Source organism: Oncorhynchus mykiss, chromosome 17, assembly GCF_013265735.2.
Source record: "Oncorhynchus mykiss isolate Arlee chromosome 17, USDA_OmykA_1.1, whole genome shotgun sequence".
Lineage (NCBI taxonomy): Eukaryota > Metazoa > Chordata > Actinopteri > Salmoniformes > Salmonidae > Oncorhynchus > Oncorhynchus mykiss.
The window spans coordinates 57,747,392-57,758,973 of NC_048581.1; the positions used below are offsets into that span (position 1 = coordinate 57,747,392).

At 43.8% G+C, this 11,582-nt stretch overlaps 1 protein-coding gene across 2 annotated transcripts in view; it reads left to right on the forward strand.

Moving 5' to 3' along the window:
* Positions 1-10,339, forward strand: part of LOC110494196 (timeless circadian clock) — a 34,060-nt gene extending 23,721 nt beyond the window's left edge. For both annotated transcript variants that reach the window (XM_021569031.2, XM_021569029.2), the window contains exons 12-31: positions 739-956; positions 1,135-1,238; positions 1,348-1,517; positions 1,778-1,903; positions 2,332-2,483; positions 2,746-2,843; positions 3,293-3,410; positions 3,629-3,830; positions 4,267-4,412; positions 4,526-4,611; positions 6,267-6,390; positions 6,577-6,659; positions 6,908-7,068; positions 7,215-7,440; positions 7,640-7,708; positions 7,879-7,997; positions 8,235-8,481; positions 8,844-8,883; positions 8,964-9,028; positions 9,236-10,339. In XM_021569031.2, the coding sequence (XP_021424706.2) occupies positions 739-956; positions 1,135-1,238; positions 1,348-1,517; positions 1,778-1,903; positions 2,332-2,483; positions 2,746-2,843; positions 3,293-3,410; positions 3,629-3,830; positions 4,267-4,412; positions 4,526-4,611; positions 6,267-6,390; positions 6,577-6,659; positions 6,908-7,068; positions 7,215-7,440; positions 7,640-7,708; positions 7,879-7,997; positions 8,235-8,481; positions 8,844-8,883; positions 8,964-9,028; positions 9,236-9,360 (2,679 nt within the window). In that variant the 3' untranslated portion in view covers positions 9,361-10,339. The remainder of the gene's footprint in view (positions 1-738; positions 957-1,134; positions 1,239-1,347; positions 1,518-1,777; positions 1,904-2,331; positions 2,484-2,745; positions 2,844-3,292; positions 3,411-3,628; positions 3,831-4,266; positions 4,413-4,525; positions 4,612-6,266; positions 6,391-6,576; positions 6,660-6,907; positions 7,069-7,214; positions 7,441-7,639; positions 7,709-7,878; positions 7,998-8,234; positions 8,482-8,843; positions 8,884-8,963; positions 9,029-9,235) is intronic.
* Positions 10,340-11,582: the final 1,243 nt, after the last annotated feature.

Genomic DNA, 11,582 nt, shown 5'->3' on the forward strand with positions numbered 1-11,582 from the left:
GTGTGATTTTGTTATCAGCACATTCAACTATGTAAAGAAAAAAGTATTTAATGAGAATATTTCATTCATTCAGATCTAGGATGTGTTATTTTAGTGTTCCCTTTATTTTTTTGAGCATTGTATGTAAATACATTTTTCCTTTGTATATAAAAATGTAAATACATTTTTCCATTGACAAATAACATTCAATTCTTGTTCAATTCAGTTCCCGCTTAAAAAGTTTGAATAAGACTGCTGTAAAAGGTTTGAATAAGACTGTCGTAGAGGGAGTTCCCATATACCAGTCTGTCTGCCTGTCTTTTTTTATCCTTGAAAGGAAGTGAACAAGTGCATACTTTGGGAAGGAGAGATTATTGGTAGACAGGGACTCTGACTGTAATTCTGAAAGTAACCATATTTTCCTGAAAGTTGCTGTGTAACATTGTGAATCCAGTTACATCCAAGTTGAGTTACTGGCTTCCTGGCCCAGTCAAAAGCAACATTCTTCCTGCACAGCGAAAAGGTGTGTTTGGATGGTGAAATAGTGGACTTAAAAAAATTTAAAAACTTTATCCCAGAAACTCAGTTACCACATTTTGATTGAATAAAGCCCTATGTTGCACAATATAACAGTGGTTTGAGGCCTGTTTAGGCACAGCGGTCACATTACAGACTCTCAGTCCTATCTATGCAAACAGATCTGAGCTCAGTGCAGTTTGCAACATCACTCACAGCTAGTCTCTCTGTCTGCTTCCACAGGAGGGACTGATCAGGGAACAGGCGCAGCAGCACGACGAGACCTACTACCTATGGGCTCTCAGCTTCTTCATGGCCTTTAACCGCGGCAACGGTTTCCGTGCTGACCTGGTCTCTGAGACAATGTCCATCCGTGCCTTCCACTTTATTGAGCGCAACATCACCAATTACTACGAGATGATGCTCACCGACCGCAAGGAGGCCTCGTCCTGGTCCCGTAGGTGAGTGTGGAAAACAGGGTTATTTTTTTAAGGGAGCCATGTTGGCACTAAAAGTTTTGAAGTCTAATTCGAATGTTATCGTGGACCGTATGGAGCCCACATGGAGGATGGCTTGTACATTTCTGTGTATCTCTCGCTTTGAACATGTAAGAAATACATTTTTGCATGTTTCTTCCAGGATGCACCTGGCTCTGAAGGCGTATCAGGAGCTGCTGCTGACGGTGAACGAGATGGACCGCTCCCGAGACGAGGACATCAGACAGAGCGCGAACGTCATCAAGAGTGAGACGCTTCTCCGGTCTTCCGCTCTTCTCTCCACCTCTTGTCGTTTCCTCTTCTCTTCTTTGTTTCCTCTTTCATTATTTTTCTAAATCCTCTGTCTCCCTTCCAGGTAACATTTTCTACCTGATGGAGTACAGAGAGATCTTCTTGACCCTGCTGAGGAAGTTTGATGAGACAAAGCAGCCTCGCACATTCCTCAGGGACCTGGTGGAGTCCACCCACCTCTTCCTGCGCATGCTGGAGCGCTTCTGCAAGGGACGCAACAACCTGGTGGTGCAGGTGAGCCTCACTCTCTACTCACAGACAGATGGGGGCCACTAGAGGGGTGAAAGGAATGTGCAAGGTGATATTTTGTCAAATAGTGAAGTTGCTGAACTTTCATTTGTTTCTGAAAATGGATTATTGTTGACTTGAACATGCATCAAATGACAGCCCTACAGTTCGTTATTTACAAAAAGGGTATCTGGCTATATGTCGATTCAGTTCCACTTCATATGATTTATTTTCTGTTATCCAACTCTGCTTCCCTCCTTCTGCAGAGGAAGCGTGTGAAGCGTAAGAAGTCTAAGGGCCGGAAGAATCCGACTGCAGCAGAGACCACCCCCGAGGAACTGGAGGAGACGTGGGGGGCCGTGGCAGAGGAGCTGAGGGCCACTAGCTTTCAGGTCACTGTTGGGGATCAGCCTTGGGGATCAGCCTTGGGGATCAGCCAGGGGACAGTTAACACATGGAGCAGCTAGCTTGTCTCGTCTACTCACCACCAGACTCCATTCCATTTACTGAGGCAGATTGTTGCTTGGTGCTTTCATGGCTTCATGTTGTAGCATTACACTGTTAACAGACAGCTAGGGAGGAGTTCATGGGTGCATCTCGGTTGTCTAAAGTGGCTTCCTCTCTCTGTCTCGTTTCCTTCATAATATTCACTGGTGAAAGCAAATGCCATATGGCTTTCCCCTATTGTATGTGTAGATCAGTGCAGCTGGAGGACAGGAGACAAGTAGAGGAAGATTGTTTAATCTATTGAGATGCAGCCCTAGTGTGTTGCTGTTAATGTGTATGAGTGCTAAATCTGGGTCTGTTTGTATGGCTGCAGTTGTCGGAGGCTCTGACAGAGGGCGCTGTGCCATTTGACGCTGCGTCTGAGACTCCCCTGGAGGAGCAGAGGACTGAGGCCATGGTGCGTGTCCAGGATACCCTGCTCAACAGACTGGGCCCTGAGGCTCTGGGCCTGCTACGAGCCGCGAGGTCAGTCCCACACTCAATCTGACTCTGCTCTCATAGACTTATTTTGGGAAAATCGGTTATAGATGCATCCGCCATTGAACACTACAATATTATTATTTATTTTGGTAGTGCTTTTCTTAAACTCAAAGTGCCCTACATCCACGTGGGTCGATCCACCAAGAGTCAAAACAGCATTTTGATCCGAAGCTACTTTTTAGGCCATTCACTTTACAATAACAAACATGGTGGTTGTCATAATTCTCTTTCTATATTTCTATCATAGGGAGGTGTGGCCAGAGGGAGATGTGTTTGGTTCAGCTGATGTGGAGCCAGAGGAGGAACTGGAGCTCCTCAAACAGATCCTCATTGCCAACCTGCCCAGTGAGTGTCTCTGTGGCGCTGTTGGTAGTACTCGAGTCCAGGACTCGACTTGACTCTGACTTGATTCACAATTTTCATGACAAGTAACTCGACTAGGACTCGACCAGTGGTGACTTTGTCAGAAAATCTCTCTTTTGTATAATTAAACATACTAGCTACAACAGCTAATGTTATATAGCTGTATTATGTAGTTAGCCTTACAAATTTGCAACAATGTAACAAAGTCTACCAGCTTTTAGTACTACCAAGTGACTCAAGTATAAAGGACTTGGACTCGAACACTAGGTACTTGGGACTCGACTTGGACTCGGTTTGGCGACTTGACTACATCACTGGCCTGGTAATTTATCAAATATGGGATTGATATGATTTAATCTGACGTGTATATTAGCAGATGCATTAATATCTACAAAAATAAAGTAGATTAAGAAACACTGTTTTGTTTTGAGGACCACCTCCCCCTGAACCTGGGATGGAGGAGGAGGATGGAGAGTTGGAGGAGGAGGAAGAGCTGGAGTCTGTACGCGTGTCTGAGACGGAGTTCAACTTCCTGGACTTCATCAAGAGGTGAGGGACACAAATTGAGTGTTTACACTACACGTGATCTCAGATTTGCATCACCAGGGCCTCCGTGTCAGGCTCCTGAATACGAAGAACTAGTGATAAAAACATTTACAAAACAGAACATGTTAAAACTGTAATGAATAAGCCCCAGACACTCCATTTGCCCTGTGATAACACTGACCGTTTTAACTCTTCACTGCCCAATGTGCCCTGCCCACCAGGTTTGCCAACCCCAACGTCGTACGTCCCTACCTGCTCCTGCTCCGGTCTTACTCCCAGAACTCCCCCCACACCAACCACTGCATCACACGCATGCTGCACCGCCTGGCCGTCGACCTTAAGATGGACGCCCTGCTCTTCCAGCTTTCTGTCTTCTACCTCTTCAACAAGATCCTAGGAGACCCTGCCTCCACTGCCTATAAGGTTAACCAGGGTCCCGTTCATTAGGGAACACCGTAGCAAAATGTTGCAATGGAAAATTTTAAGTGTTTATTAGACAAGTTCAGCTAGTCCCTCTCTGTTTCGGTCTGTTTTGTGCCTGATAAATGAACCTGAACCACCAAAACACTGGGGTAGATGGGTGCTACCCTGGGAGCTCTCTAGTGTAATCTCACACGTAGGGGAGGAATGATTGTGATGCCGTTTTGAAGTTGATTAATGAACCAATGAACTGAAAAGACGAGAGCATTTGTAAGCGAGCGGACCAGCTTCAGGCTAATGATGGTCTGAATCTTTACCGGAGATACTCACATGTAACTCAAATTACATATCAAGTCCCTTCGGATTTAAAATCCTGTAACCAAGGCACATGGAATCTAATACACTTACATGTTCCAATATTTTTCTCTTCCCCCTACAGGAGCTGGTGACCTTTGCTAAGTTTGTGCTGAACCGTTTCTTTGCCCTGGCGGCTAAAAACAACAAGGCTTTTGTAGAGCTGCTCTTCTGGAAGAGTGTGGGAGCTGCCCGCGAGATGACAGAGGGCTACAGCAAGCCTGGAGATGGGTGTGTGTGTGCGCCTGGGTGTCAGTTAAATAAGTGTCTGTGTTCTCCTACACTTAATGCTTTTCAAGGTTTCCATTTTTAAAAGTAATTTATTGTTCTCATGCTCGTCTCAGAGAGGGGTCTAATAAGAAAGCAAAATGGACGCCAGAGGAAGAGGATGAGCTGCGAACACTCTACGAGGAGCACCGTGACTCTGAAGGTAAACAAAGGACATCACTCCCCTCTGAATTTCCTGTACTTTTATCACCAATCCTTTCATCTATCTGGTGTTTTATGGCATAGCCATCCCATACATACAGTACCAGTCAAAGGTTTGGACACACTTACACATTCAAGGGTTTTTCTTTATTTTTACTATTTTCTACATAGTTTTGATTCTACAATGAAATAATGCATATGGAATCATGTAGTAACCAAAAAAGTGTTAAACAAACCAAAATATATTTGAGATTCAAAGTACTTTGTGTTGCCTTTGTGACAGCTTTGAACACACTTTGCATTCTCTCAACCAGCTTCATGAGGTAGTCACCTGGAATGCTTTTTCAGCCGTGTTGGTGTTCCCAATTACACTGAGCACTTGTTGGCTGCTTTTCCTTCACTCTGTGGTCCAACTCATCCCAAAACATCTCAATTGGGTTGAGGTCAGGTGATTTGTGGAGGCCAGGTCATCTGATGCAGCACTCCATCCCTCTCCTTCTTGGTCAAATAGCCCTTACACAGCCTGGAGGTGTGTTGGGTCATTGTCCTGTTTAAAAACAAATGATAGTCCCACTAAGCGCAAACCAGATGTCGTATCGCTGCAGAATGCTGTGGTAGCCATGCTGGTTAAGTGTGTTTTGAATTCTAAATAAATCAGTGTCACCAGCAAATCACCATCACACCACCTCCTCCATGCTTCACGGTGGGAACCACACATGCGGAGATCATCCTTTCACCTACTCTGCCTTTCAAAAAGACATGACGGTTGGAACCAAAAATCAAAAATTTGGACTCATCAGACCAAAGGACAGATTTCCACCGGTTTAAGGTCCATTGCTCATGTTTCTTGGCCCAAGCAAGTCTCTTCTTCTTATTAATGGTTGGCAGTGTTTTTTTTCAGCAATTTGACCATGAAGGCCTGATTCACGCAGTCTCCTCTGAACAGTTGATGTTGAGATGTGTCTGTTACTTGAACTCTGAAGATTTTATTTGGGCTGCAATTTCTGAGTCTGGTAACTAATGAACTTATCTTCTGCAGCAGAGGTAACTCTGGGTCTTCTTTTCCTGTGGCGGTCCTCATGAGAGCCAGTTTCATCATAGTGCTTGATGGTTTTTGCGACTGCACTTGATGAAACGTTCAAAGTTCATGATATTTTCCACTTTGTCTGACCTTTATGTCCTAAAGTAATGGACTGTCGTTTCTCTTTGCTTATTTGAGCTGTTCTTGCCATAATATGGACTTGGTCTCTTACTAAATAGGGCCATCTTCTGTATACCACCCCTACCTTGTCACAACCCAACTTATTGGCTCAAACGCATTAAAATAAATTCCATACATTTTAACAAGGCACACCTGTTAATTGAAGCTGGTTGAGAGAATGCCAAGAGTGTGCAAAGCTGTCATCAAGTTAAATGGTGGCTACTTTGAAGAATCTCAAATATATTATATATTTTGATTTGTTTTAACACTATTTTCGTTTACTACATGATTCCATGTGTTATTTAATAGTTTTGATGTTTTCACTATTATTCTACGATGTAAAAAAATCAAGAAAAACCCTGGAATGATTGTGTCTAAACTTTTGACTGGTAATGTATGTTCATGAATGCTTGTCCCATATTGTCTCTGAACCTTTGACTCTCGCTCTATCACAGTGCCCGACATTGTTGAGACTCTGCTGCCGTTGCTTAGCAACACCACCCGTACGCGTCGGCAGGTGGTGGCCCAGTTGGTGGCGATGGGACTGGTGGACAGTGTAAAAGACCTGAAGAAACAGAGGTTAGTCCGTGTCATTCAAGGGGGCTTCATGTCTAGGCTACATCCTGTCACCTGATAGCTTTTACCATAGAGAACCTATTCCATATTAATGTCCGTAGATGTAACGTACTGTTTACTTGTCAGTGCTAGTTAGATTATGGAAAGGACACAGCCTGACCTATAGCTTCTGATTTGACATCCCTGAAGGAAAGGCACTCGTATTGTTCTGTGGACAGAGGAGCAGGAAGAAGAGCTACAGATGCTGTTTGAGGAGTTCAGAGACTCCGATGGTACGTTCTGAAGGCGCCCTTGATTCCCATGCTATACCATGTTACCATGGCGATAACGGTTGCCATATTTGTTTGTCTCCATGGTGATAATGGTTGCAGACCTGTGTTGGAAAGCTTTCCGAATTTGCTGTTTTGTGACCGTTCTATTGATTCCTTTGTGCTAGACAAGCTCAATAAAGCCCAGTTGAAGTATTTTGAATTCAGATATCATTTGAACCCAGTTCTGAGTGGTTGTTACATTTCTGTAGATGTGCTGGGGAACATCCTGAAAAAGGTGACGGCTAAACGTTCCCGGGCCCGCATGGTGGAGAAGTTGCTCAGCATGGGCCTGGTCTCTGACCGACGGGAACTCCACAAGAAGAGACGGCGCAACCCTAACGCTCCGGGGAAGAGCGCCGCGATGGGAATGGTGACATGAATTTATTTAACTTTTTTTTGTTGTTTTTGTCTCTTATTGTAATACTGGGTGTCCAGTATTATAGAATAGGTTGGCGATCTAGAAATGTCATAAAACTAGCACCACTATTATTAAAGTATTTGTGTGTAATCTGTTAGACTGAAGAAGAGTTCCTGGCTCATCTCCCTGGAGGTCTAACCGAAGAGCCCATGGACGAGGAGGAGGAGGAGGAGGAGGAAGAAGACGAAGAGGAGAGCGAGGGGGAGGAGCTGGAGAGACAGGCTCCGGCAGCCAGAGGGAGGAAAAGCTGGATGGCAGAGAGGGAGAGCATGGTTGAGAAGAATGCCAGTCTGAGGACCATGGTGTACACTCTACGGCAGGAAGGTGAGAGCAGAGCATTCATGTTTACAGTACGTTTTCAGTACAGACTACCCCTTCTGTGTGTCAGTATAGTAGTATGTTCTTTTCATTTTAACATCACACAAGCTAATCAAAGAAGATTTAATATGGGCAAGAAGGTCACATAACAGTTGGTGTTGGTCAACAGTTGATAAATGGTCCCTAAAGCTGTATTTCGTAACAGGTATGTCAGGACCCCTGTTGTGGCTACAGAACTGCCTGAACAGAACGGCAGATCACCGCGAGGAAGAAGGTGAGTAATAATCCACTTTTAAAAAATGTGACCTGAAAAATATTGGGGGGAAACAACGCAGCATTGAGCATTTTGCTTTTCTTTATCAATGTGAATTGCTGCATTCTTGAAGTGTGGTTGAGGAAATTTGTGCTTTATTGTGGCAGTTAACGTTCTATTTTCGCCATCAGGCTTGTTTCAGCCCGTGCCAATTGTCCCTCTGACTGAGGAGAACGAGGATGCCATGGAGAAAAAGAGCTTTCAGAGGTTACTACGGAAAATAGGGGTCCGAGCACCAGCTGATGAACAGGTTGGCTTTAGGAGAGAACTCTGCTATTTCTATATTTTTTGTCCTACCCACATGATTAAAATTATAGGAATAATCTTCAATTTAATTAATTATATGCAAGATTTGGCTGATATGAGGCACTGAAACTTTGAGAAAGTTGCATTCATAAAAGGCGGTGAAGTGATGTTTTTCAACATGCTTTCCCATAGACTACTGTATAGGTAATACATTTCCTCTGTGTGTCTGGTGATCGATTAGGAGTCATTCTGGAGGATCCCAGCCCAGATGAGACCATCCCAGCTGAGGGGAGCGGCGGAGGTCCTTAGCCATAGTCAGGATGCCCTAGCAGCGGGGGCAGAGGAGTCGGAACAGCCAACCCCAGGGAGCCCCATCCAGGAACAGCAGCAGGGGGAGGCAGACTCTCACGAGCAGAGAGCCCAGGCCCTCCGAGCCCTGCTGCTGGCCCGCAAGATGAAACAGCCCTCTGCCTCAGCAGAACACACAGGTCAGCAGATTAGACATTGGTTGTCTGAAATGGCACCCTATTCACTATATAGTGCACTAGTTTTGACCAGAACCCTATGTGCCCTGGTTGAAAGAATGGCGCTATATATTAGCTGTTATCTCCTACTCAGTTTATACCTCTTGTAACTGATTAACGGTGGAGGTCTCGTAGGATTGATCCCACGCTGTTGCTTTGTTAACCATGACTTTATTAAGAGACAAGGTAATATTTCCAAACTCTTTACACATTTCTAAGTTTAATACGGCTGCTATTTTGTCTTACTAAAAATGGGAATATGAATAACTACTTTATATTCGGAAACACCCACTTTTATATCTACCATGACATTTGTCTTTTCCCAGATTTCACACCTGTTGAAGATTCAGACAGTGCACCTCAGAGGTGAGACACTTCTCCATTCTATTATGTAATAGCATATCTCTGTTCTGTTCTGACTTTTCTCTTCTCCTTTACCATCACAGATCTTCAGAGAAGAAGACCTCCACCAAGAGAAGCCGAGTGGTGTTGGACAGTGATGAGGATGAAGGTACTGTGCTGTCGTCTAATCATAATCTAGTCATATTAGTTTTTTTTACCCATAAACTAGAAATGATAGCCTGGGTGCCAGTCTGTTTAGGCAATGACTGCTGTTTGTTACAGAAGAAACGGTCTGGCATCCAGGCTTAAAGATTATTTACTACGACATTTAAACATGGGGCTGTATTGCTAACACTGCCGTCTCCTCTCCTGACAGAGGACTCTCCTCTCACTATGGACCTGGGGGCAGACGGGGGCGCTGACTCAGACAGGGAGGCGCACTCCGCCCCTGCCAAGCGCAAACGACAGAGGGTCCTGATTGACGATGATGAAGATGATTAGAGGAGAAGTCTTCAGTTTGATTTAGATTTATTCTGTATAGCGCTTTTCCACATATGTGCTTTACAGAGAAAGGGAAAAGCTCAGCTCATTCACCAACAATGTGAGGCATCCATTTGGACCCAATTTGATTGAAGCATCATCATACACCATGCCTCTATGGGGTTGTGTGTAGACTAAGGATGGGGAACATGGACCCTCACTTACCAAATATTTCTCAGAGAAGGCGGTATACAAGTCTTCTCAGACAAAAGACCAGAGAGGGAGAGAACCCCAGGTTTTTAGGTAACATGGTGCATTGATGACTCCTCCCCCTTTGCCTGTACTAACCAATTTGGAAAAGATTCTAGTCCTGATTGACAGCTCACTGTTAATTCATCCTAAATATTTCCATGTGTTTGTTTAATCGTTGTTGTAAGGAGCGGATGGTAAGGCTATTGTATAATTAAGGTGGTTAAAACGACTGGTTGGTTGTGTGGTCTGGTCGCTTATTGTATCCACTGTTTTCACATCCTTATAAGAACACACACCATGGTGTTTATTTTGTTTTTGGCAGTAATGATGTCTTGCAGTATGAGGAAGTGTAGGATGTTCGTTCAAGGATGTTTTTTTTTTAAATGTTTTTGTCGTTTATATTCTTCAATCTCTTTTTTGAGTATCCTTCAATGTTTTGTATTCATTTCAAAGGACCAGCCAAGCCAATATAGGGATTGTACGGTCAATGCCCAGGTTTTAGAATGTGTTACCTCAAACTAGGTTGTTCTATCCATGTGTGTGTCCCAAATGGCACCCTATTCCATTTGGGAAGCAAATTATATAAACTCAAGATTGTTTCAACTGCAGGTGTTCAGTAATCAGCAGATTACTAAACACCTGGGAAATATATCTGCTGTTTTTAAAAAGCTGTTTTCAGAAAGTAGTTTCTCATGTTAGAGTTCAGGGTAAAACCTGCATACGTTGATTAAACAAACAAAAAAAGTAATGAAATGTGAGTGAAACGTTTGTTGCGTCGGTGGGGTATGCTCATCCACTCATGCTGATTTTACACACCAGCACTGTGCCCTTTTCACCACTAGGAGGCACATTTCATTGTTTTACTGTGTAGAGTAGATTCTGTCAACCACCAACTCAATTTCCTGGTGGATTTAATCGGGCAAAGCAGGAAATATTTCAGTGGGTGAAAGAACCAATGTTAAAAGTATTTCTCTCCTACTGAATAGATTTTATGCATTTTTATTCATAATCCTTCAACATTTCAACTTCCCTAATCTTTACTGACTACCCCCTTGTTCATTATCTCAAATGAGCAAAATAACTATTCTGTACTGTTGGCTTAATTTGTCTGTCTTTTTACTGGTTCTACCTGTATTTGCCTATCTCTATTTCCCTAGACCATGTTGCTGTTAGGAAGGGAAGAAAGTGGGTGGGTTCAGAGGGATCCCAGTCTTTACCGTCAGGGTCTGTGGTCTCCCACCTTTCCCAGCTGCGGTGGGGGTTGTCCCTCTGGTCCTTACATCTGGAGCATGTTAGCCACTTCCTGTCGCTAGCATCCGGTCAAGCCCCTAGCCCACAGAGCCGGGATGGGAGAGGCACAGGAGTGGTCTGGGCCTGTACAAACACGACGATTGTGTGTCCTGTTATAAGAATGAGGACCCAGATATTAAATATTGACTGTTTTTTGGGGGGGCCAATGAGGGATGTAATTAACCAATAGAGTAGTATACTAGATCAAATTAATTGTTTATTTTGATGTTACACTATAGGGATGTCTATGGTATTCTCTCTGGTATGCAATCGGGTTTCTGCTCAGGTTATGGATGTGTCACTGCAACCTTAAAGGTCCTAAATTATGTCACCATTGCCTTTGATTCTAAGCAATGTTGTGCCGTTATTTTTATTGACTTGGCCGAAGGTTTCATACTGTAGACCATTCTTGTGGGTCAGCTAAGGAGAATTTGTTTCTGAGGGGTCATTGGCCTGGTTTGCGAACTACCTCTCTCAAAGAGTGCACTAAAGTCAGGACATCTGCTTTCTCAGTCACTACCTGTCACCAAGGGAGTACCCCAAGGCTTGAGCCTTTCTCTTCTCAATTTACATTAACAACATAGCTCAGGCAGTAGGAAGCTCTCTCATCCATTTATATGTAGATGATAGTCTTATACTTAGCTGGTCCCTCCCCGGATGTTGTGTTAAACGCTCTACAATAAAGCTTTGTTTTTGTCCAA